At 44.9% G+C, this 26,801-nt stretch overlaps 1 protein-coding gene across 1 annotated transcript; it reads right to left on the bottom strand.

Moving 5' to 3' along the window:
• Positions 1–25,818, bottom strand: LOC119464277 (venom metalloproteinase antarease-like TtrivMP_A; the record flags this gene model as incomplete). The annotated part of the gene is made up of 12 exons (XM_049655426.1): positions 1–185; positions 1,665–1,775; positions 5,795–5,945; positions 6,778–6,909; positions 6,986–7,095; positions 9,527–9,576; positions 10,571–10,695; positions 15,286–15,357; positions 20,748–20,943; positions 21,454–21,478; positions 24,419–24,542; positions 25,729–25,818. Coding segments are annotated over 10 exons (939 nt in total), but the record flags the coding sequence as incomplete, so codon positions are not given.
• Between the last annotated feature and the right edge of the window lie 983 nt (positions 25,819–26,801).

Below are 26,801 nucleotides of genomic sequence, written 5' to 3'. Positions count from 1 at the left end.
TTTAAGACAATAAATTCTTTATTTCATAGTAAAATAAATGTAAGCTCTTGTACTTTCATTGTTATTGCCGTGTTCAAGGTCAATTTGGCCAAAATTTTGACTCCATGCTTAAGGAAATATATAAACTTAGAGATTTTTCTTTAATACAGCCATTTGTGGTTCGCACACACTCCTCTTCTACATGTCTACAAGAGGAGAAAAATGACACGTTATTTTCTCGTCTTCAGCACGTAACGACAGAAATGGCTTTGAGCTTGAAGACGAGTTTTATTCTTAATGCGGTCTGGATGAACAACCTATACACAATCTATTTGCGTTAAAATATTTTATCAAGAAGAGAAGAATCGGTTGTTTAAAAAGCTGCATTGACTCAGACGATTTGTTAGTCGATGACCTACAGAGACATAGGCACGAAGACGGTGCCATCGAGACGGAGAAAGAAAAAAAAACACTGCTCGGAGCTTGTGACTGCTTTAATCAGTTACAACTACATGCACCGAACAGAAACTGAAACCAAAGAAAGAAGTGAGGAAACTACACGGTGATTTTATTCCAAGGTACAAATAATAAGCTAAAGGGAAATGAATATGGACCTAATAAACAATTAGTTACAGGAGAGGACCGAACGCACACATTTGCCTTACGCATGCAATGCTTTAACGATAGAGCTACCATGGTAGTCCTTCTCAACTCCATCTTGGGTATTTGCGTATGCCTACTAGATCTAGTATTGAGAGTGTTAGCTAGTGCCACCACTCATTGCCCATAAAATCGGCGACCTCGACTCCCTTTATCCTTCCCGATCAATGTATAACGAGGATCTTGATTTTGGCAGCTTTGAAGCGATGACATAGGATACGATGGGCTATTGGCCAGCTGCTTTCTGATAATTTCACCTATTACGTTACGGCTTCGTTTGAAAGGATCATCCGCCGCCTTGGCTTTGAGGGGTGGTACTCGGTAACATTCCGAACGCACATGCACCAACATCCTGAGAAACATGTGTGCTTGGACCCCTCATGCAGCCAGGTGTTTCTTTTTGCACGTTCATTTTCCTTTACCCTAACTTTCCATGTGTTCACGTTGGCATTAGTTTCTTTTAGTTTCATGTATGTAAGAAAAGGGGAGTCCCCCCCCCCCCCCCCCCCCACACACACACACACACACTATGCTTTAATGCTATGCTTGCTTATTCTATGCCCCGAATCTCCAACTTGCTCAGGCTTCCATCATTGTAAACTTTGAACTTTCCTGTTATCGAACTTTTGCATCGTTTGTGTGACAGTCTGACTTCTTCAAACGATTCGGTCTACTTGTTTTCCTACTGAAGGATGCAATTTCTAAGGAAATGGCTTTAGTGTCAAAGGGCAAGGGTCCCACGTACACTACCCTAATATTACGTACATATTTGAAGTAGACAGGTTCTGTGTTTAGGACATTTAGGAAAGCGCATCAGTGCTTTACATAATATTTGTGCAATTTTATATAACATAGCTTTCCTTTGCAAAATGTGAGTTCTCCGAGTACTTTCTACTATATGCGCATGTGCAGAGCACTGTCTGAAAAGAGCGTCCTTCTCGAAAAAAAAGGGAACTCTGCATTATATTGCCTGTTGTTTGGGCTTAGCGACTAGAAAAATAATTTATGAGTATCGAAATACGAACCTTTCCAGAGGAACACGGCATGCCTTCCAGAATATCTACGACCATGCAGTTTACTTTTCCGTTAATTTTGGTGCAGCATTCCATTTTACATTTCATACTTAATTCAGGGCTCTGAAACGTACAAAAATATGCGTATGTTACCATACCAATTGTAGGAGTCATGAGGAAGGTAGTGGCCGAATATTGCACCAGGGAGGCGAATTCCTATTTTAGTGAGGAAGTGACTCTGTTGAAGCTTAGTGGGCCTTCCTAATTTGGTCGCACTTGGACTAGTACAGCCCCACTAGCTCTCGGCGATTTTTTTTTGCCGGTGTCAGGCGCACTCCATGCCTGAAAATGTAGTGGATTGGAGGAGGATTCGAGCTTACCACCTTCAGACTAGAAGTCGGGTGTTTTACCTCTGCTCCACGCCACAACATCAATGAATGAGGACCTTAACTGAGAAAGTGTAAGAGTGGGATTGAAGAATAATATGCAGAAGACAAAGAAAATGTTCAATAGCCTGGCAAGGCAACAAGAATTAGGGATCGCCAGTCATCCTCTAGAGTCTGTAAAGGAGTACGTTTATCTAGGTCAATTACTCACAGGGGACCCTGATTATGAGAAGAAAATTTACAGAAAAATAAAATTGGCTTGGACTGCATACGGTAGGCATTACCAAATCCTGACGGGGAGCTTACCACTGTCGTTGAAAAGAAAAGTGTACAATCATTGCATTCTACCGGCGCTAACATAAGGGGCAGAAATTTGGAAGTTAACAAAGAAGATCGAGAACAAGTTAAGAACCGCACAAAGAGCGATCGAACGAAAAATGTTAGGCCTAACGTTAAAAGATAGGAAGAGAGCGGTATGGATCAGAGAGCAAACGGGGATAGCCGAAATTCTAATAGACATTAAGAGGAAAAATGGAGCTGGGCAGGCCATGTAATGCGTAGAACGGATAACCGGTGGACCATTAGAGTCACAGAATGGGTACGAAGAGAAGGGAAGCGCAGTCGATGACGGCAGAAAGCTAGGTGGGGTGGTGAAGTTAGGAAATTTGCAGGAGCAAATTGGAATCAGCTAGCGCAAGACAGGAGTAATTGGAGATCATAGGGAGAGGCATTCGTCCTGCAATGAACATAAATATAGGCTGATGATGATGATGGCCCTACCAATGTCTTTCGTTCGCTATCTTAATTGTCCCAACAGGACGCGGTTGGTGTTCTTTCATTGTTTTATCTATAGTGAATTGTCATTGCAGGCGAATCACAAGACAGGTTGCAATCTTAGGGAGTGAACTCTTGCTAGAATCGGAAATAATGTTTTATTTTGGCTCAAAATAGATGGTAGTTGAAAGTTATGCCATAAAATGCATTAACCTTGCGGTCTATTGGAAGAATAAAAAAAAAACGTTCATCTGGCATTTTACGCCAGTTGGTAGTTTGCTACGGCAAACAAATCAAAATATTAGGTTTACTTTTGCCTCCATCTCAGCTGTGTAACCTACTTTCATTCACAATACTTCTTTAACCTTGCTACTACTTAGTGATCGGCGACTAAAGGTGTTTGGCGAGGGTTTGCGAAATCCGGAAATTTAGTGACGTCCGTGATATAGTAATGGGACTGTTGAGGCAATGCAACAACTTCGTCCAAGCTGTGTTCATATCCCTGATCAAATCGCACTCATTAAAGGGACCCTGAAGCACTTGATGCAAAAGCGTCAAATGGCGCATAGAGCAAAAAAGCCGGCGTCTGCCGTCTGGACAAACGAAAAACGGTACCTAAATTCCCATTGGCTGCGCCGCCACATCACGAGCACGCCTCGACGCAGCAGAGCAGGCGATGCGATAGCGCACCAAGTGTTGCCTGAGTGGAGAGGGCATCGCCACGATGCCACGCACCCACGTCCTCGCTGTCGAAAGCCTGTAGTATATGCGCGTTCCTTGCCCGTGCAAACTCTCGCCTGCGTTCTAACTGCACCTCGGTTAGGCCAAATGAAAACGCGCCAAACGTCTGAAAGCGCTCGCTTGCCCGCGAGGAGTTCATCACTCGAAGGACCGCTCAGCGGCGTTTAACTGGTTCGCGGTGACGTCACTGCGCACAGTTGCGCCTCGCTTCGCCTAGCTCCTCCGCCGCCGCGCTAGCAATGACGTCACTGTACACAACTGCGCCTCACTTTACCTTGCCATAGCCAATCGATAGCCAATCAATAGCTAATCGATAATCGATCAATTATCAATAAATTCCGGAAATGCATGACCCGTAAGGCCAGGACCAGCTAGTGCCGATCAGCTCCGCTGTTTCTTTAGCCTTGCGCCACTAGTGCAAGCTACGCTAACTTAAACTAATCATAGAATCCTGGCTAATCATAGAAGCCTGGCTATTACAGGACGTCGTCTCACGAATCTCATGCCGCAGGAAGTTTTCGAATCCTTCAACTATAAGTGGAGTTACAGCACCAATACCCGGCTGTCTTTCTCTTTTTGTCTCTGCTAGCGCGTTGGAAGCTACACAACGCAGAAGCGACCCTGACCAAATGTTGAGTGTCGCGGCGGCGAAAGGGTTCATCGCGGCATGCAGTGGCGGCCGCGGTAGACTACGCTACGCCGCTACCGCCTGTGGTGTGTGTTTCTTCGCCTGCGTATCGTCGTTGTTGCGCTGTTTGCACCTTTTCCGATCATGTTTAATCAACTGGCCCTGCAATTGATGTTAATCAACTTCTGCATTTCAGAGGCCACGCGCAGCTGACGCAGCTACACGCAGTGCAAAGATAAAAATGATTTTTTTTTGTCTTGTTGAGATCCCTGACATATATATATTTTATTTAACTCAAAATTAGGAATTTTCTATTACTGAGAACGCTCTTGCGATCACGAAATCAGCCGAGAGTGTTAGTGGGCCGGCTGTTTCGATGACGCTGCACGACGCCATTGCGGAAGCGAGAGCAAGCGATTTCTTGCAGCTTTTGTCACGAGACTAAATTCCCCGCAGCTTGCAGCGTAGCAATGTTAGGCTCACATGTTCGCAGCAGCCTCTGCGACAGATCGGCAAGGTTTCATACTATGTTCAAAAAGCGTTTCAGGGCCTCTTTAAAGCACGTTTTAGAGAAATAGAGGGAGAAAAAATAAAAAGAGGGATGGTTAGTGAGCGTCCCAATATATTTGTTGGCGAGAGATGAAAATTTCAACGAATATTTTTTCAGTCTTTTCAGACGTTTTCTGCAACGCTATGGGATATGCGTAGTGTATCCATGTAGTCACAACTAGCACAAGCTGGTCTTTTGGCTCTTTAGCATAAGGGTTGGCTTAGCAATTGGGGTTGCAATCTGCAACATGTCTTGGGATTCGCCTGCAATAACAACTCACTATAGATAAAACAGTGAATTAACACCAACCGCGTCCTATTGGGACAACTAAGATAGCGAATGAAAGACATTGATAGGGTCATCATCATCATCAGCCTATTTTTATGTCCCCTGCAGGACGAATGCCTCTCCCTGCGATCTCCAATTGCCTTTGTCTTGCGGTAGCTGACTACAACTTGGTCCTGCAAATTTCCTAACTTCATCACCCCACCTAGCTTTCTGCCGTCTTCGACGGCGCGTCCCTTCTCTTGGTACCCATTCTGAAACTTTAATGGTCCACTGGTTGTCCATCCTACGCATTAATGGCCTGCGCAGCTCCATTTTTTTCTGTTAATAGTCCATTAGAATATCGGCTAACCCCCTTTGCTCTCTGTTCCTCACGGCTCTCTTCCTGTCTCTTAACGTGAGGCCTAACATTTTTCGTTCGATCGCTCTTTGTGCGGTTCTTAACTTGTTCTTGAGATTCTTTGTTAACCTCCAAGTTTCTGCCCCATATGTTAGCACCGGTAGAATGCAATGATTGTATATTTTTCTTTTCAACGACAGTGTTAAGCTCCCAGTCATGATTTGACAATGCCTGCCGTATGCACTCCGACCCAATTTAGTTTTTCTGCAAATTTTCTTCTCATGATCAGGGTTCGGTGTGAGTAATTGACCTAGATAAGCGTACTGCTTTACACACTCTAAAGGCTGACTGGCGAACCTGAATTCTTGCTCCCTTGCCAGGTTATTGAACATTATCTTTGTCTTGTGCATAATAATACAAGGATATTACTAATCATACCTTCTTAGCTATGATTTTTGCGTCCTTGTTGCGTTGTCCCATTATCGTCCGGCAGTAATAGCTGTCATCAATTTTTTGTCCTGGATATCTCCTGTATTGAGCCATGTAGTTCATTCTCGAGAGTATGATTTGGCATCTACGAGGAATGTTTCTGCAGTGAAGAGAAACGAAGAACGCATGTAAACTGCTGACTCTAGAAGCAAATGAATCAGCAATAAATTTATACAATATCGAACTCGCTAAGCAACAGCTAGGATGCTTCTGACAATGTGAGAGCAATATTTAAAGACGCCCTTGTGAAATGCCACATGCAGATTTTTGAGGAGCACCCGCTTCGATGACAAGTGTGCACACGTTCATTGAGAACACTAGGCAGTGCTCATTGCTTTAACGTAACACCCCATGTATCAAACTGCTACATGAGGATAATCCATATGAGAATGTGAGGTTGTTCGTGCATCCTAAATGCGACTGCTACATGTACGAAGGCGGACCCGAGCTATGAAAGTGTACTCGTGAGGACCATTACTACAGCACATTCTCACGGTTGAGCGGTTATCTGAATGTATTCTAGAATGCACGAAGGCACCCCTGTAAATATAGGACACACGACAGCCACATGGTTTGTTTCGACTAGCGACAACTGGGGCCTGTTTCCATCACCGCCATCTTGTCTTTCCACGGTCTAGAGGGCGAACGTTCGTCCAAAAAATGGCTTTCTACCACGGTTGTTTGACTGCCTGCCCACCAGTTCCCGTCATCCTCCCGTGAGAACATTCAGTACGCGTTATAAATGTTATAATTATGTTTCTTTTTTGTACACGTGCACACTTCTGCTTTTCTTCAGAAGGAATAAACGAGATAGAAATCAGTGCGGTCCTCATATCTTCTGTCTTCGCGCTGTTAGGTATCACTAATTTAACTGCCACTTTCACAACCTCGCTAGCTATCATTAAGAAGGGAGTTCAAGTGCTGGAACTTACCGCAAGGTATTTCTTATACTGTCTCGACTGCATGGAGACAGAGTGTATTTTTTCGTTCCTCCATCCGCATAACTCATCAGATAGCCCTCTTCCCACGGGCATCGTGGAGTCTTGTCGTGCGATGCTCCCATCCTGCATTATTGAAAGCGGACTCACTCTCTTACGTCTACCTCGTGTCTTCTGTTGTGTTCGAATCGCATGCACTTACGTGTGAGCTAGCTCGTGAGCCATTGTGCGGGTTCCAGAGTAAGACGTAGCGATATCTTCGCCTTCGGCGAACACCCTGCGTTGTGCACAGTCTGCCAGTGTATGCCAGTCCTGAAGGGAAGATTGTTGTACCAAGCAAGCAAATAGCTTCTTTGTTTCATGCAGCCTCATCGAAAAATGAAGGCAAAAAAAAGTTCACTGAATTCGGCATGTGAGACACTCCACAGCAAAGGGAAGTGTGGGACTTTTTATAGATTGTATGTTGCATTGTGTAAATTACGCTGCAACATAACTTGATCATAACAAGAAGACTCATAGAAAGGCAAACGCAGGGACGTGATCAATTATTACGATTCAGTCGTATGGAATATTTATCGGTTTTAGTTTTACATGTCGACGCAATACTGCCAGCGGGGAGGAGTCTGAAGTTCAGATAGTGGTAGCATAGAGTTTCATACAAAAAATTACGAGGGCGGACTCTGCTGCCGCAATAATTCAGGCAACATGGTAATTATCAGCAGTACATCGATTTGTCCAACTTTCGGGCTTTAGGTATTATAGGTTTTTGCGTTATTTACTATGCTTTAACCTTTTTTTTTAATTTTCAGACGTAGTAATCAAAGCAGAGCAAGGCAATAAATCTCTGCATGCACATGTATAATCAGTGCAAATTCTTGCATTTTTAGCGCAATATACTGCGACAAATGATCAATTTGGAAAGGCACGAAATTGTTTATAGCGAGAAAGAAGAATTATATTGGCGAATAGATAAGTAATCATGAAATAAAATCTCGTTGAAACTAGCGGCATATTTTCTGTAAGGATTTCTTAAAAGGAACTCTGCAGTGTTGTAGCGCCAAAGGTCATGTGACACTAGGAGCAGCAGCAGTAGCGGGTCGGTACTAATGCGCCAGTGACCTGTTGCTTTATGCTGCATTGCCGCCGCGGTGTTTGTTTACTGGTGAAGGAATGACATTGCTTCTAAACCATGCCACACTTTGGGTAAGTATGGAGTTTCACGCACACTAAAAGCAGAGGCAGAAGGAAAGAGAGACAGGTAAGAGAGAAGAATGCATAAGAGAAGACTTGTATGCTGCGTTTATTATATCATAACATAGCGTTAGTAGAAGAGAAGCGTGCAATCTGAGGTCCCATAGTAAACACTGTTAGAGGGACCGCCTAACAAAGAAGTTATCTGGGGACAAGTACAGTAGTCAGCAGGCAATGGCGTGTTGCGGAATAATAAATACGCAAGACTATACAATGTATACTCAATTGTACCAACACAAAAAATTATCATCATCATCAGCCCATATTTATGTTCACTGCAGGACGAAGGCCTCTCCCTGCAATCTCCAATTACCCCTGTCTTGAGCTAGCTGATTCCAACTTGCGCCCGCAAATTTTCCTAACTTCATCACCCCACGTAGTTTTCTGTCGTCCTCGACTGCGCTTCCCTATCTTGGCATCCATTCTGTAACTCTAATGGTTCACCGGTTATCCTTCCTACGCACTATATGACCTACCGAGCTCCATTTTTCCTCTTAATGTCAATTACAATATCGCCTATCCCGTTTGCTCTCTGATCCACACCGCTCTCTTCCTGTCCATTAACATTACGCCTAGCATTTTTCGTTCCATCGCTCTTTGTGCGGTCTCTAACTTGTTCTCGAGCTTGTTTGCTAACCTCCAAGTTTCTGCCCAATAATTCAGCATCGGTAGAATGCAATGATTGTACACTTTTCTTTTCAATGACCATGGTAAGCTCCCAGTCAGGATTTGGTAATGTCTGCTGTATGCACTCCAACCCAATTTTATTCTTCTGTAAACTTCTTACTCATGATCAGGGTCCCCTGTGAGCAATTGACCTAAATAAACAAACGTAGTGCTTCACAGACTCTAGGCGCTGATTGGCGATCCTGAATTCTTGTTACCAGAATAAATACAGCTTGCCTAAACAAGGGCAACTCTATGTCTATCTCTCTATCGCTCAGGTGTATAATCAGAGTTGTTAGTTTTCATTGAAACCCACCGTGGTTGCTTAGTGGCTATGTTGTTGGGATGCTAAGCACAAGGTCGCGGGATCAAATTCTGGCCACGGCGGCCGCATTTAGATGGGGGCGAAATGCGAAAACACCCGTGTACTTAGATTTAGGTGTATGTTAAAGAACCGCAGGTGGTCCAAATTATTCCGGAGTCCCCCACTACGGCGTGCCTCATAATCATATCGTGGTTTTAGCACGTAAAACCGCATAATGTAATGTAAGTTTGTATTCAAGTAGAAAGCCAATGGACGTTCGAGTCAACAAAGCGAAGTAACGTGCTGCCCACTGTGAATTGGTATGCATCTAGCAAACTTTGCGTTTGAACGAACGAGTTCTTAGTCCGAAAGTGTCACATTTATTAGGGTGCCTTATTCACGCAGACTTCAGTAAGTATAGGTATGTGTAGCCCGATCTGCCAGTGTCGGCCAGTGAAAGTAATGACAAATATATTTCAAGAGATGCCCCGCACCCAATCTCGCATGATTGTCCACACTGACCTGTGAAAGTTGTGTCCAGCTTTCCGTCTTCAACGCCGGAGAGGTCTTGGCTGCGAGTGATTTGTATTATTGAGAACCATGAACGAGGTGCGCTCCTAAACAGTTAGTTGTTAGAGAGCAGTGTTCATTGCAAGCAGTGACTTGCGTTGCTCATTTTGTGGCGATGAGTGTATGCATGACGTCAACAAGTATGCATGTTCTTACCCCTCCACCCCCCCCCCCCCCCAAAAAAAAAAAAAAAAAAAGGAAAATCTGGAGAACGACTATCTTGGCCTTGGTAAATGCAGGGCCTACAGATAATTGTAACAGAACCTGCGGAGTGAATAAGCGGAATTATACAAGGAGCGATTGTTATGGGAAAATAATGATTAAATCTAATAGTTACTGAATAATGCAGACAGCGTATAAGATGGAGCAAAAACCATCGCAATGTTCCTTTAATGCGGTCGCCTTTACGGTTGGATCCAATCTTATCACAACTTTGAAACCTTAGGAGGCGTTGACGTGTTAATGGTGGATAACCGGGAAGTGCTGCAGTTTCAGTAGACGATGGTGCTCTTACGTCATATGGCACATTTAGGATTTAGTGAAAGCCGTATACCCGAATAGAAATGGTGACGCCTGTGCATATAAGCAAGGCATCGTTTCAGGTGTGGCCTTCATTGGTAGATTTCATTCCTAATGAGCCGTGCCTGCTCTGGATGTGTCCTTGTATGCGCAATCAACGAGTAGTGCTTATTTTTGTTTTTATTTCCAATGTATTTTTATGTAGCATATGTATTTATTCTTTTTCGAACAAGCCTTTGCTGACAGTTAGCACCTGTGTCTCAGTGTTTCACCGCTTTCGTATGTCAGTTTCGTGCTGTGCCTTTCCAAAATAGCTGCAGACTAACTTGCCCAACTGTTCATCTTAGTTCAGTGGCCGGTAGGACAATCCCAAACTAATGATCGTGGTCACATAAAATGCAAAACTCAGCTCAAGCTCAACATAATCTGGCATTTTCTTTACGCGAATGCAAAAAATATTCCTTCCTATTCACTTACCCTGTTATATAGTACAAGACGTCAGGATTTCCAGGTATGTTTCCTTTCCTGTAGTACTCCACGAGTGAATCCAATGTCTTGTCAGCGTCCAGAGTTTTTTGATTGTGTACAGCGAAAGATTCATGCTGCATAAAACGCACAGGATTGGAGGTTTAGAAGGAAAACGTATTAGCTTCCTGGCAGAGATGATATGTCTCATGATTTTTTTTTTTTTGGTGGGAGGTTTCGATCAACTAGGACATAAAACACCCGCATATAACAGCTGTTGCGTATCATCTTCTACGCGACGCTAATAGCGAAAAAGCGGCCTCGTAGCCAGCTTGCGAAAACTTTCCACATTTTGTAACTTGAATACAAGGGGCTCAATTGTCTGTCCGTTACAACCACACAAAAAAGCAGACCGTGAGACCACATAAAGCATAGGGGATGCAAATAGTTATGTTCATATTAAATGCAAAAATAGTAAAGAAAAGGAAAATGAAAGCAGACCAAACGATAACTTGCCGCAAGTCATAACCGAACCCACATCATTCGCATAACGCGTGCAGTGCTTTGCAAACTATAATCTACCGCGTCGCCATTCTTCCGTCAGCTTTATTCAGTATAGGGTGTGTTGATTCTTGGGCGGGTTGACAAGAGCCGCCAGTGGTGTTGCAGGCGTCGGTCATCGACGGTACAGGAGATGAGACCGCATGAAAAAACCGCCGGCGTTGGTTGCTTGAAGCTGACTGCTCAATGCGCTCAGACCCCTGCATGCGCACAGGTGCACGGGCAGGAACGCTAGTGTTTGTGCGCAACAGTAGAGCTTCCCACGATAATTACTAGAGAGAACTCTGGCGCTGCGATAGTTCCGCCACCATGGGAATGACGGTTAGTACACATGGATCGGTCTGGTGTTCGTGCTTGTGGACACAGACGTTCTTGTGGCTTGGTGTATGATGTTTTATCTGCCTTCATTGTCTTGAATTTCAAAGCAAACTATACTTTTCCAAATGCAGAAGACTCTGCGGACTCGCATGATTGCTACTAAGTGCAACGGTTCAGCCTGTCAAGGTGACCGAATCGAAAACGCGCCAAGCGTCTCAACGCCCTGGCTTGCCCGCCAGAAATTTATAAGGGTGTTCTAGTATGACACTTGGTGGTGCATGGGTTCATGGTGTAATGGTTTCATTATCGGGCTTCTTAACTAGAGGTCTTATGTTCTAATCCTGCCGTTCAACAATATTAATAACATCCGCTTAATGAATTACATCACAGTACTTTGTTGTAAATGATAAGTTTACAAAGTTGCGGAGCCGTTTAAAGCCAGGAGGACGAGGTTTAGGCAAATCCATGCACTAATCATGATTCCCATGAACGGCCTCGCTTTCAGCTCCCATAGACACTAGAGCTAGATGTTGCCTCTAGTTTGAATGTATGAAAATCCACGGTGTGCACAACGGTCGAGGCAGCAACGGACAGTGGAATGCTGCCCTAGATCCGCTGCGGAGGTGATTGTGTGGAGCAGGACGGTGCGTCCACTTGGCCTCATCGTTTGTTCAGCCAAACGCATTGCACGCCTCTCTCTTCCCCCGCATTTCCTCCTCCGCTTCTTCTCACCCTTTCCCTGCTTTACCTGCTCCTCATTTTCGCCCCTTCCTTTCTCCCGCAGGTGGTTGGCTTTCGTATGATGTCGATGCATCATCCCAACCTGTGGCGGCAAGCTTTTTACTTCACTTTCTTGCATGCGCTACGTACGGTGTTACACGCAGACATTTTGCCTGGGAGGTAATTGTTACCGTGTGCCATTGCGAGAGAGAGAGAGAATAAATATATTTATTAAGAGATTATTTTAAGAGTTGTCTTTGGGGTGGTCTCCCCTTTCCAGGAAATCAAAGGCTTTTGCCACGTCCAAGGCCCTTGCAACCAGCTGGCGCTGGCTTGCGAGGGTGGAGTTGGCTAGGACACTCACCCAAAGCTCAGGTGTTGTGGCATGAATTGGGTGATTCTCTAATGGGTGATTCTGTACAGCCCCCTACCATGTGGTAGAGGGTGCCCTGTGCTCCACAAAAGTGGCAAACTGGAGAGGACGTGTAGAGGGTGAAGTGGTAGTATCTAGATGGGTGGGGGAAGGTGTTGGTTTGCAGTGGTCTAAGAATTCGGTCATTACCTTTGGTTAGTTTTTTATGCGGGGTCGGAAATATTCTTCGTTGCAACCTATAGTGCGTAGTAATTTCCTGATAAGAGAATAGAGGGTGTGGTCGCCAGGGCTCCTCCGTTGTGCCAGGGGCTCGGTTTGTGAAACCTCGAGCCATGAGATGCGCCATCTCGTTGCCTGGGATGTCATGATGCGCTGGCGCCCACACAATCTTTCCACGTCTCTTGGGGGGGTCCCTCTGGAGTATTTGCCAGGAGGTTCGGTGAATTCTGCCGTAAGAGAAATTGCGGCACGCTTGTTGGGAGTCTGTTATGACGGTGTCCGCAGTCGTCTGTGCGATCGCCAAGGCGATGGCCACTTCCTCGGCGACGACGGGGTTGTCATTGCGGATGGAAACGCTTGTCAGTGGCTCTTGACTTACGATTACGGTGGATGTGGAGGTTCTCCTGCCGCAATACAGGGCCGCGTCGGTGTAAGCGACTAGTGGATGGTTGCCGTAATGTTTGGTGATGGCTTTAGCCCTTGCAGCCCTTCTTCCTGCGTTATGGATAGGGTGCATGTTTCTTGGTAGTGGCTGAACCAGGATCTGGCTCCGTACGCACTTGGGTAGCAAGGCCGTCGTTAGGGGATTGATGCTGCAGCGGCGCATTAGTGACCAGTCTACTGAGAATAGTTCGTCCCGTCGTCGTGGTGGAAAGTCGTACCCGTTGATTGGTCAGGTGAGCCTCTATGAGTTCTTCGGTGGTACTGAGGAGCCCTAGCTTCAGCAGCTTGTCAGTAGATTTACTGATTGGTAAGCCCAGAGCCCGCTTCTAGGCTTTGCGCAAGAAGGTGTCGATTTTCATGATGTCGGTGGAAGCCAAGAGTGCGTACTCTACGGAGTAAGTGACTCTAGAGACAACGAGGCGCAGCGCGTCCTCCTCCCCCATGCCACTTGTTTTTGATATTATTCTTCGGAGCATGTGCGTGGCCTGCTCGACCGTCGACTTTAGTCTGTTTATAACGATGGTGTTGGTTCTGTTTTGCTGAAAGTACATCCCGTGAACCTTGATGCTGGGGGAGGGGGAGATTACGTGTCTTACAGATTACGTGTCCTTCCAGGATTACGTGTCCTCCGCCCGCGCGGCTGTATCTTGAAAGATATTTGCGGTGGGGCACAGTCCGCCCTCCCTGTATTTTCGCGGCTAAGATCACGCTGATGCGAGCGCCGGTACGAAGCTCAATTCGCTTGCTGCTGCGCTGACGAACTCCAGCGTTTTGACGCCAGGTTTCCGCAATCATCGGGTGAGATGCGTTCACGTTTGCTTGTGTGCGCGTGACAGCATGCTTGTTAATTTAGTTAGTATGCTTATGCTTACAAGTTTATACGGTTGATAAAACTACTGTCCTTACTTTGTATAGCTGTCCACTAATTTGCTATCGCAATGGATGCTTCACCTATTGGGCGAAACTACAACTTTTTTTTATGGCTGCCAGAATAGAACACATCGTCTTCCGCTGCGAACTAAGGGCAGTTGCAAAAGTAATGTAGTAGTGTCTCAGACACTTGGTAGCGTTCACAATTCAGGTTTTTTATTCGCTCGATGATCTGCGCGTAGCGTCGAATAAAGACGGTCGTCCACACGATTTTGGTTTAGCATACTTGCTTGACTTCACTTGGCTTTTGCGGGGAGGTGAAAAGTCCTGTCACTGTCTATTTCTCTCAAGCGCCTGTAGCGTCGTTCTGGTTGAGTTCAGTGAGCTCCTTTGTAGTCTCGCATGAGCGAGGTAAACAAATAATTTACTTTAGTTTGTCAGTATGGGATGTTTATTTTGGCGGCTTGAGAAACAGTGATTCTTGATTCTGGATTAGCTTGCTTGTTGCAGGCCGAGCGAGAGAGTAGCTGGCCTTACTCTGCCCAAGCACGCTTTTCCTTGCTTGGTTAGTTTTCAGTTATAGTGCCCTAGAGCCTCCATCAATGCAATGTTTCCATTGAATCAGCTAACAAATTTGTTCAGATATGTCCTTAACCTGAAAGGAAAGCTTCAACTGCAATCGAAAATTGCCCCCAAATCAAATTTCTTTCGAGAATCTATTCGACTACTATAGGTACAACGCTTTACGGTTCGCGCGAATTTAAGTACGACAAATTGCCCTCGTACAAAGAAATCTATCGAAGCAGAACATATAAGTTGTCAGCCTTACCGGCTGCAGGTTTCCAGAGGTTGGCAGCTATTGCGAGAAATACTGCATTTGTTCCAGCCATCTGTATCACCGCACACTTGCCGAAATCATTCTGTTCCTCTCTCAATGGAACACAGGGGCCAAATATCTGATGATATACATGCAAAGTTACACTTGTCAAGTATGTCGCAAGTGTTGGTGTCCCTTCTAAGCTGACAAGCGTACTAATCGTGTGATACTGACCTTGGTAATGCATGCAAATCAGCATGCAAATCCTGTTAGCGCGTCCAGTCTCCTCATACAGTACCGCCACCATAGAGGCAGCTGGACTCAAACTATGGCAACTCGCACTAATATTTTTCTTCTCCGCCACTTGCTTCCTTAAACGAGCAAAAATTGTCCGAATGTACTTACCTTACTTCTGGTTATTCCGACAAGCCTCATTCTTATTGCTGGATCCTTCATATCTAGGTACCTTAGGTTCACCTAGAATTAAATACCAGCTCATTAGTACTGCAACAAATAGTATGGAAATGTATAGCAGATGTGCGTTCTAAAGGATGTAGCTTTTGCACGTGGTCTAAATGTTAGAAGGCTCGTTGCCGCGCCTTATCGGATATGCATTACGGTGCTGAGCACGCGATCGAGGGCTCGATTCCTGACCGGAAATAAAGCGTTCCTTTGAGGCGAAATTCCCGTTCTCCACAATGCGGGTAAGGATAGAACTTTGTAGTTAAGAAAAACACATTCATTTAGCACAGTTCGATAACTTAGATGGTAATAATTATTTCAAAGTTATCTGCTACAGCTTTTCTCATAGCCACTGTGCTGCTTTTCAACGTTGAGCTTGATCAGTCAGATGGTCACACAGTCATCAGTTAAAAGAAGGTGCAGTTTCATCCAAACTACGAAACAGTGAAGGTGCACAATATTAAAGACACAAACTTAAATGACACTCCACATGAAATAATTCGCATCGGGAGGGTGGTAATGTTTCTTGCTTGCTAGCTAAATAATGATACGTCTCGAGTGCTGGTGGTTGGCACTAAAGCCAGCGCTAATAGGGGGGAAGGGGGGACTGAAAGGCTAAAAAAAGAAATTTAGTAGATGAAGTTGAAATAGTACAACATATATTTCAAAAAAACATTAACACTCAGAAATCACTGAAATGGGTTCTGACGTGGGTACTACGTGAAGGAAACACTAAAGGATGGTGGTAGAAGTCATAGTCATGAGCATGACTCAGCAAAAATAACAATGACTCAGCAAAAAGATTACCACTAAAAATATCGCAGTTTCGCCCGAAAAGCGAAGGCATCAATTGCGATAGCAAATTAGTAGAGAGCTATTCGAAGTAGGGATAGTAGTTTTATCGACTGCATAAACTTGGACACATTAGCTTACTAACTGAATTAACAAGCGTGGTGTCAGTGTGCACAAGCAAACATGAATAGATCACACTCAATAACCGCAGACAACCACTGTCAAAACGCTCGTAGCAAGCGCAGCCGCCGCAGCGAGCGAAGGTTCGTGCGGTCTGCCGCATCAACGGAAACTGAGCGGGGAGTGCACAGCGCATACAGAGGTCAGAGCCGTGTGGAGATCGCTTTTAAGAGACTGTGCGAGCGACCGCCGCAGCCAGGCAAAGTACAAGCGCAGTTGTTGGCAGAGTAGAAGCTGCCCCGCTCCCTCCCGCGCTGCCTTCCCGCTTTCCTCCTTTCGCGTGGGAGAATGAGTGGCGAGTTCCCCTTGCGCCCGGTTGCAAGATACGCATATGGTGCCGAAGAACAGCGTCGCCCCGCCTCCCTCGCTCCCATACCCCCACGGCCTTTCGCGCGACAGAAGTCGCGTTTTTTTCCGCCGTGCGTTCGCTCTCCGTGATAGCGCGCGTCCACCGCGCGCTTTCACTTGCGCATACGGGGCGAGGCGACGATTTTATCGCCCTTGGACTTAATACGGAACATCACGGTGACGGCGACGGCGACGGCAGAAATCCGCTTGAAGGGTCCATATAATTGCTATCGCAATAAAAGATCACCGATGATTACGACTCCCTAATGCGAAATTTGAGCGCAACTCTACACGTGTTCTCATTTCGTGATATATTGGCTGGCGCGGGCAATCGGTCGCGTGCGGCAAGTTGCACATGGAGCGAAGTGTGGCGCTAATGCCTCGGTAATTGGAAGATCGCGAGAGGCAGGGCATGAGTGACCCGTGGGCGCGATTCACAGGAACCGCCGTAGGCAGACCTCCGCTCATACAGCGCTTTCTTTCCACATGTCTGACGCACGCTACTCTGATGCTTTCTCGTCGCCATCGTTGCCGCGAAGCTCGTCTAGTGCGGCACTAGGCGCTTCTTCTCACGCTATCGCCATACCCTCTTCCGGCGGCCTCCGCCTCGTGGTTCCGCTTTACCGTCCTCCTCCAATTTCCTCCTCGCGCTACCTTCGCTATCGTCGCATTCATCTCCCGATGCGCTCAGCGTTCGCTTTCATCCTTCAGTGTGCTCGTTCGCTTGGTTACGAGGGACAACGCCGACGCTCGCCGTAAGTCCTAACATACGGCAGAAACCACCCTCGATGATTATATTATGTCACTGCGAAGCATTTTCCCGCTGCATGTGGCGCAAAGCCCGAACGAACTTAACGCCCTCCTGGGGAAACGCTCGAGGACCGCCACATGCGGGGGCCGCGACAGCCTGACTGCGTACGATCGGAACCAGAGGCGGTCGCAGGCGCTACACGCCGCACCATGTTCGTCTTCGACAAAGTGCTCTTGAAAGTGCGCGTCTGCGCCCTGCAATTACACGTCCCCCAAATGGCGCCGCTTGTTTTTGGCGGCCTGTTCAGCGGCAGTTCACTTGATGTGCCGCTGTTCTTGGGCCGCGCGTTCCTTTCCTTCTTGCTCGCTCTCCACGACCGGGTGTACCTCTTCGACCGTCGCTTTGCCTCCTGTTTCGCCGCTACGGTACGCGTCGCATACCTCTATAGCCTCTGAAGAGCCTTTGCACTCTTCCGCTTGACGCTTTAGAGAACCCATTGCTGTATCTCCGAGTAGAGGCCTACTCGAAACATAGCGCATCTAGCGCAACCAAGCCACGTCTATTTGTGGCGTGCGCACCCGTACCGGCGATCGGAGCGAGGAGACGCCAAGCCAGTAGCGGTGTGCTAGCGGGCGCGTGAGGGTGGGCGTGCGTGCGCGCGAAGAAAGAAGGCTGCGAGCCAATATCGACAAGCGAGCGGGCGCATAGTTTGGGTACACGCCAAACTGTTTGACTTTGGATGGCCTCGCGTATGACTCTAGCTCTGACTAGGGGAAAAATGCTTCGGATTCAAAACTTTCTGGAGTGAAGGTGATATTGTGGAAACGAAGCCGGACCCTCGCCATCTTCCTATAGGATTTCGAGGACGCCACCAAGTAGTGGAGAATCGGAAGCGTTTTCTTCTCACTTTTCTGTGGATTTAGGATGGCTGATTATGCCGTGAAGATACTGCTGCTCGACGCGTATCGTTGTGTCACTGTTTTGGTGTAAAACCTGAACGTATCTGAAGATTATATATAACTGCCCAGCCAAAGGTAATATTTTAGCCCGAAATAACCAGCTTTCATTTACTGAGTAGTCTAGCTTTTACATTACCAGCGCAAAGTTAATCTGTGAGCGAACTCTAGCTGACACAACTATTTGATTGCAGTGAAGTAAGGGGAAGCGCTGGCTTTACCTATGCGCTGAAGAATGTGTGGCCGAATTCACAAAGCTTTTCATTCCTAGTTGCTGCTTGCCATTGGTCGGCCGCCTTTGCTAATATGTACACCACCAGGATTGGCTAGAATTTTCTCTTACGAACAATTTTAGCGTAAGAAGTTCTTGTGAATACGGCCCGTGATGGGGCTGCCATTCGAGAATTTTTTATTTTTATCTCCTTAGCATAGAAGACGCCAAATACAAAGATAGAGTGATATTAGTAAAGAAAAGTACGGTTTACACAAGAACTTATTCTAAAAAAATTAAAGGGATTTTATATGAAATAACATATTTTGCGACTGAACATGATCCAAACAATATTTGAGAAACTTAAGATGCTAACATTTTTTCTTTTTTTTTTTGGGGGGGGGGGGGGGGCACGGATGTAGTCGCAAGTAACAGTCTGATTTAAATGAGCATGCTTTTCCATTCTCTTTCTTGGTCAAAATCCATTGCCTTGGTTCCGGTTTATCACTGCTTCTTTTCTCTGTAGTATAGGCATCAGTAGAACTGCCCGTGTGAGGCAATACCCTCTTTCTTCCTCCCGTTTCGTCGATGCATAGTTGGAGCTCCTCCTTTTAATTGCAGCGATACTTCCTCTACTAGACTCTTGTATCAGTTTACCAGGCCTTTGATTTTGCGCTAGTTCGTAAGGGTATCTTTGTTTATGCAGCCTGCGATGTGAAGAAAGTTGTTGCCGCAGTTCCCTTTCATTTCGTGCATTTAAGATATACCAGCTTTGGTGCATACTATTTCTCGCATATCTTATACCCTTTTCAGGAGTTGTGTCGAAACCTCTGGATAATAGCTTTCATCATTTTCAACGGCAATGCAGGAATGATACTCTCAAATAAGCTGATGAAACAAAGATACTTGAAGGCAACACCAAATGTGAAGCATGTGATGTTTTGATACCACTTGTTTTCGAGAAAATTAGAATTTTTAGACCTGCAACTGTATTGTAACCAATGACAAAAAAAATAAAACGTGTCGTACATTTCAAATGCCCCCCAAACGACGCGACAATCCAGGATAAATAGTGAAGCCGAAGAAACGCCACGTGACAATTAACCTGTACATATGGGTTTATAAAAAGAAGAGATGTGTTAATTTGAATGAACTGGAGAAGTGAACTCTCTATCCATATATATGAAGGTTCTTACGCCTGCATGTACCCCTGTCAATATGACCCAGCAAGTGCTTTTAATCGTAATAGACTGGTTGACAATAAGAACTGACTTCAAGAAGTGTTATGTAAACAGGATTTTGTTTGGTCTCAGAAGAGCACAAATTTTATGCCTTATAAGGGTAGCTTGTTGGGCGAGTTGGTACATGGTTCTGAGTACATAGGGGATGCCAGCAAAGGATGCCTTCCCTTAGTCTCAGCCTTCCTCTTGGCCTCTTTTCCTGTTTTCCAATTCTGTTCTATGGCATCTCCCTGCTCAGAACATTTTATGGCCTGCGTGAGTGGGTTGAACTGCGCTGGTTGGTGCGTGTTCAGCAGAGAATCGAACATAGAAAGGGCAATGTGAAGACGACCGACACAGCGCTGTGTCTCTGCTTCGTCCCGCCTATAGCGCTGTTATATGCCCTTCTAAACATGCTGTGGCATATCTGACTGACGTGTGCTCGAGAGTGATGTGGCATTTCTACTAAAGCCATGCTTGAGAGTTTTAAAATTGTATCGCAAGAATAAGCTGGTCTCATAGTGATAATATGGCTTCCTTATCACCAAGCGCGGTTATTATCGCCCTACAGTCGAATTGCTGTCTTAGATGATCTTCTAAGTGCTACCGGCACGCACTAAAGTGATAACGCGAGCGGACCGTCGCTCTGACCAGTGATAAAGCGCGATAAGCGCGAAAAGGCATTATGACATTAAAGGCATCGCTACAAAATACCGGCCCAGTTGAGTATACGGTCCCTTTGTTGTTGACACGGTGACATACGTGGTCACTGCAGCCCTCCCTCGATTAAGATTGACAGCTGCGAAATACGTATCATTGCGATTGCAGCAGAACGTGTTGATTAGAGTTATATGTGGCACTTCGCATGCACCGAGAATCATGGATAGGGTGCTAACCAGTGAATGGTGACAATTATTAGGCCGCACAGTTTGAAACAGAATACTCACAGCGTTGCCCATGATTGCCAAGTAAGAGATTAGCTCTTCGTTGTTGTTGAAATCTTTATTATGAGCCTGGTCGGACAGTACGTGAACCTCTAAAACAAACTTGTCAAAGGGGGTTCTTTTCTTTTTGTTCATGTAAGCTAAAAAAAACAAAAAAACGATTGGACGCAAGCAATGTAATAATAATTTTTGCAGAGTTGTCATGTGATTTGTTTATTTAACGCACATAGATCATAGCGTGTAGGGTAAATAACTGAACAATTTCAAGTTTACCTGAGCGCGCCTCTAATTTCTTCTCTTTATATCACAAAGCACATATTAACCAATTATTGCGTATCTAATTATTATATCAGCGAAAAAGATACGAACAGTCGGCCGGAAATACGCTCGATTCAGGGGTATAAAAGTCATTGCGGTATTGTTGGATAGCATTAGTAGTGCTCGAAAGAACGTTGTCTGCAACATCTAGTAGTTAAAACGTGTAATCTTACTCAGCATACTTTGTGACAACCTTCTGTGTGTAAGAGTCACCTTATGTTTCTTTTAGGTGCTCACACTTGCCAATTACATGTGACTGAGTGAATGCATGATTGTTCATTATTTGAAAACGAAATTTACACTGCACTTGCTACTTATTTATACTTTATTGAGGAAGCGCTGTAATTGCCGCCATATGGTAAGCAGGTATACTGACCTTCATACTCTTTACCGCTGGTACTGGCGTCTGTGCTTCTCTGAAAAACAAATTGAGGTAACTGAGATGGAGCTAGCAGTAAAAGGCCAAATTTATCGTTAATAGCTATACCGTTTCGCCTTAGAAATTCGTACACATACGTAATAAAGAAAAGGACCAACCACATGACAAAACAAGTAACTCCTTCATTTCACATGTGTAAAAGGTCTGTTTCTCTGTCATAGCAATGAACATAAATTGCCCGCCATGACATATTACGTATTGTCAGCCATATAGTCTGGCTTACAGGCTGATTCAGTGAGACGCGAGAGTGCGCTAATTAAACATTGGCAAATGTTCTCCTCGACGTGTAGCTGTCTCTGGAATCTACAGCAAAGCGCCGTCTGAAACCAGAGCGGAGTGCTCTGATCAGGGCGCGCTGTGAACTCACACGTTGATTACTGCTGCGAAATTAGTGAGAAGTCGGTGAGTAAGTTGCATCTTAGTGAGTCATTAATGAGTCATTTGTGGCCTAGTAGGATAAGGCTACAAAAAATAAAAGCGACAAAGCCGTTGTCGTTGGACAACGCGTTGAACAAGTGTCGCTTTATAGTTTAGGTTGGTGATGGCTTTCATCCGCCTTCTCTCAATCGAATTATTATTGCGCCAGAGAAATGGCTGTGTAGCTGAAAGTGTAATTGAAATATGAGTAATTGGCATCATCAAAGGAACAGCAGTAACAGTTGGCCTGGTGCTGCCTTCTTGTTGCTGAATAACATTGCAAGAATTATATCATAAGAAGGCCGACAAACAAAGGATGGAAAGCAAGAGTGGAGAAGGAAAGGCAGGGAGGTTAACCAGTTTAGCGCAACCGGTTTGCTACCCTACATGACACCAAGGACAACATAGGGAAAATTACTTGTACTTACTAAATGAATTTAAAAAATAATGAAATAATGGAAATGAAAATGGATGAAAAAACAACTGTCCGCAGGTGGGGAACGATCCCACGTCTTCGAATTACGCGTGCGATGCTCTTACGATTGAGCTACGCGGAGCAGTTTTCCCATCCACTTTCTGGGGCATTTATGTTTTACAACTAGAACTAACCCTGAGAGTGTTAGCCCGCGCCACCACTCACAAACCTAGGCGGCGGATGTGGAACATCCTTTCTGCCGCAAGCGTCACGAGCACGTGATCTTTTTGAGTGATGGCAACCGGTCAATAAACCCACATATGCTACCTGAAGGCATCAATGTTGCCGGAAACGAGCCCTCGTTATGTAATGAACGAGAAGAAAGGGGATCGAGGGGTCCGATTTTTATTAATCGTATCATAAGAATCCAACAAACCCCACAAAATGCATACCCCAGAAAATGCCCGATTTTTATTAATCAAATCATAAGAAGCCAACAAAGCCTAGAAAATCAATACCCCAGAAAATGGATGGGAAAACGGCTCCGCGGTAGCTCAATGGCAAGAGCATCGCACGCGTAATGCGAAGACTTGGGGTCGTTCCCCACCTGCGGACAGTGTTTTTTCATCCATTTTTACTTCCATTAATTATCCATTTCTTTAATTCATTTAGTAAGGTCAAGTAATTTCCCCTATGTTGTCCTTGGTGTCATTGTTTGTTGGCTTCTTATGATATGATTAATAAAATTCGGGCCCCTCGGTTCCCCTTCTTCTCGTTCGTTGCAAGAATTAGCCACATACAAACTGTTTGGAAGTACGTTTCCTATAATATTAGATCCTAAGGTATTGGGTGTCCTAGCTTTGGGTCAAGAGGGGCGTAGTAGATTTGGATGAAAATGACCGTACTCAAAAGGGCGACATCTACAGAATTGGCGTTTATCTGTTGAATTATTTACTGTATTATACTTCATTAGTCAAGAGAAGCATTGAATGAGCGAAAGTACGCAGCAAGAGCAGAACACTGTTGGATAGAAAAGTTGAAAACATCACCACTAACAATTGTACAGCACAAGAGGAAAAAAAAACATAGAAACTATGTATTAGAGGGTAACACAAACATTAAGTCTAGGTTAGAGAACAACGTTTCAACAGTCGGAGGGCGCGCTCGCACGCGCACGCCCACGCACGCCCACGCACGCCCACGCACGCCCACGCACGCCCACGCACGCCCACGCACGCCCACGCACGCCCACGCACGCCCACGCACGCCCACGCACGCCCACGCACGCCCATGCATGCCCACGCACACCCACGCACACCCACGCACGCCCACGCAAGCCCACGCACGCACGCACACGCACACACACACATCTATATATACTGAACTTTCCTATAAACTTTCAAGGGTATTTATGTTTATCTACTAGAACTAACCCTGGGAGTATTAGCCAGGGCCACAACTCACAGCGATGGCAGCGGATGTGGAACATCCTTTCTGGCGCAGGCGTCACGTCTACGTGAACTTTTTGGTTGAAAGCAAGTGGGCAATATATATATGTAAGGAAAGCACACAGGCGACACGGATCTCATTTTCTTTTTGTACATTTCCAACGAATGCAATATAACGATCACCACACATACGATGGCCCAGTTGTACGCGTATTTCCTTGTCTTCAAAGCATGAAATGGGTCCTTATCTCTATTACTTGGATCACAATATGCGATTGAGAGTCTTTGCAATTAAGACACATTACAGCGTTCTATTATCTGTAACCGTGGTCTGCTACAATCCACCACCGCCACCGCATAGGCTTGTCGTGGCGGTGGTTTTATGGTATTATTCAACGCTGCTTGGAGAAGGTTACATTTAAGGCTGTAGTTGTACTGCGATCTCCCGGCGAAGCTTTTACATTCTACTGTGTTTTGCACACGCATTTGTGTAAAAGATAAACGAGCCATTATAGTGGAGTGTGGTGAAACGAATGGAAAGGGTGTGGACACTTAAATGTTTTTGTTTGGGTGGGAAAATTTTCTTTTTTTGACCTACTTAGTATTATTCACCCAGAAAAGTTAAAAAATTGCTTACCTGAATCTTTGAAATTCTCTTTTGTCTCTTGTACTTCATATATTTTATGCAGTATTTGACCTTCCAGGGAACGTTCACCTTCTGGTAGAGGCTTAATTCTCAGGTGGCTGTTGAGGATCCCTTCCTATGACAAAAAAGTAGGTGATAGTCCTCAGCAAAACATAGAAAATGTGTGAGCTTGGTTGCTTATTTTCAGAGAGTGATGCTTTGAAAGGCCACCCGCGGACCTTTAAGCAATGTACCAAAAGAAAGGAACAAATAATTTAGCCAAAAGCTGTCTGGTAGAAAAAAAGAAAACCTGCCTTGTTGAGAGTGACGCCTGCATGTTAGGAGCAATATATTCGCGAATATAAATACGCGCACACTTTGCACAAATACGAAACAAATATACACACAGAACAGGCACCATATCTATGGTCCTCGTGCAAAGTGTGTTCGTTCGAATCTCCAAGTCTAAATGAATTAGGCCAGCAACATTCTTTTAAAGACATTCTTGTATATAAATAACACAGAGGTCTGCGCTCTGCAAAACAAGACCTATGGCAAACTTTGAACCTTTAATGCAGATTCGAAGGCAGAAATGCCACTTTCTTTTATTAAGTGTGATTGATTCCACAGTTTGAGTGCGATATTTCTACTGGGTGGTAATGATAGGGAGCAGCGGTGATTAACGAGAATCGAGCGGTTTATTGGGAGCACTTGTGGGGAGTGAAAAGTAATGTTGCGATAGAGTGGGGTACGGTCAGTAATCGTCGAAGTACAACCCACTGCTTCACATACTGTGAAAATTTGTCATCGTGAATCAAGAGAAGTCAGCTGCGCTCGAGTTGGTTCGAGAATCATGTTACTCAAACGCAGTCACAAATTTGTGCCCCTGTTTGCACGCCAGACTTTTAATAACATGAATCCTCATCAACTTCATCAACTTTCAGCCATCCTGACTTTCGAGAATGTAGTAGCCATTCCAGCTTTAGCGACAAGCGTATAACCTGATTTTGATTTCATCCCATCACGCTAAATAACAAGGGTCCAAGTACTGCAAGCGCATCTTTTGCGAGAGCTGTAAAAAAATAGCAGCGATAACTTTATGAAAGCAGTGAATGGCGGAAGAGGGCTGCAATAAAGGGAAATATGAAGCGGAATTTCTGCTTTCATGTTGTCCCCTAAAACTCTTGCATGAAAGCAGCAGTGCTGATTACGTGCAGGGATCGCCTGCTGCATAAGAATGCCCAGTGCTTGCGTTGAATATACAGCGCTGCCTTTCGCTACTCTGCTCTCTGCGGACGAATAGACTTACAGAGAAAACTTACGACTTGCACTGTGCCATCTCTGTGGTGTACCATCACAGAGGATTGGTGGTTAGTGTCCTGGTATAAACGCTCCTCAATACTTGATTGTGTTTACCTAGAAAAACATGTTTTTCTCATCGTGAGTTCACCATTGTTAATAAGTACAGAAACAATCCCTTTGCAGGGTTGCATGCTGACTTTCAAAAGATTTATTCGATATTTACTTACGCTATACTAATACCAAGAGTGTGTACTTTTCGAGCACGAAAGCCATGATCAGAACGACAAACGAAGCTTTATTTGACAGCTGCTGCTTATTTAGAAAAGATTGACATGTATATCGAAACAAGCACACACGCACAAAAAAATGAAACAAAATTAAGACGAATGATTTCTGCAAATTATCACATGGATAACATTTTAGGCGTTAGCAGAAAAGACAAAAGGGAGACGTATACACCACGGTGCTCATCACGATGCGTATCGTGGTGCTCACGTCTCCCTTTTGTCGTTGTCTGCTAGCGCTAAAATTATATCCTAGTTTATCATACCAACATGCTGAAAGCACGCAGCAGTGCTACAGATTAGCAGGGTAAAATTGTGCATGCATACTAATAGCTTAAATATTCAATGATCAATCAGGTATCCATGCTCTCTATGCAATCCACCGATAAAAACTAACAACCGTTCAATATAATAATTTTAGTTTCAATCCTATAGTATATTTCGGAATCAGGTACGTAAACACTGTCCCTCTACTGACATACTTATTCATTTGAACTTATTGTGTTCCTGAGCCTTAAAATGTTTCTGCTGATTTGGTATGCTATTAAGCTGCACATGATCGCGCGCTCATCAGAAAAGCTGTGCGGACTTCCTCTATCTGTAGTTGAGCGTAGGCTAAGAACAATGTATTTAGACGAAATACCTTTTTCTAAGTTTATATGAAGTAATTCGTTAATAATCTATGACGCTATCAGAAGAAATTAACCCCTTCCCCTTTTGCGAAGTGCTCAGGTGCTAAAGAAAACAACCCCCTTGTTTGAAACAATTTGAAGTGCGTTAATACTAAAAGCTAATGCTATCGCCAGCTC

The sequence above is a fragment of the Dermacentor silvarum genome, chromosome 9 (genome assembly GCF_013339745.2).
Source record: "Dermacentor silvarum isolate Dsil-2018 chromosome 9, BIME_Dsil_1.4, whole genome shotgun sequence".
Classification (NCBI taxonomy): domain Eukaryota; kingdom Metazoa; phylum Arthropoda; class Arachnida; order Ixodida; family Ixodidae; genus Dermacentor; species Dermacentor silvarum.
Note: the sequence above shows the minus strand (reverse complement) of the source record. Positions and strands in the feature narration are given on the sequence as shown.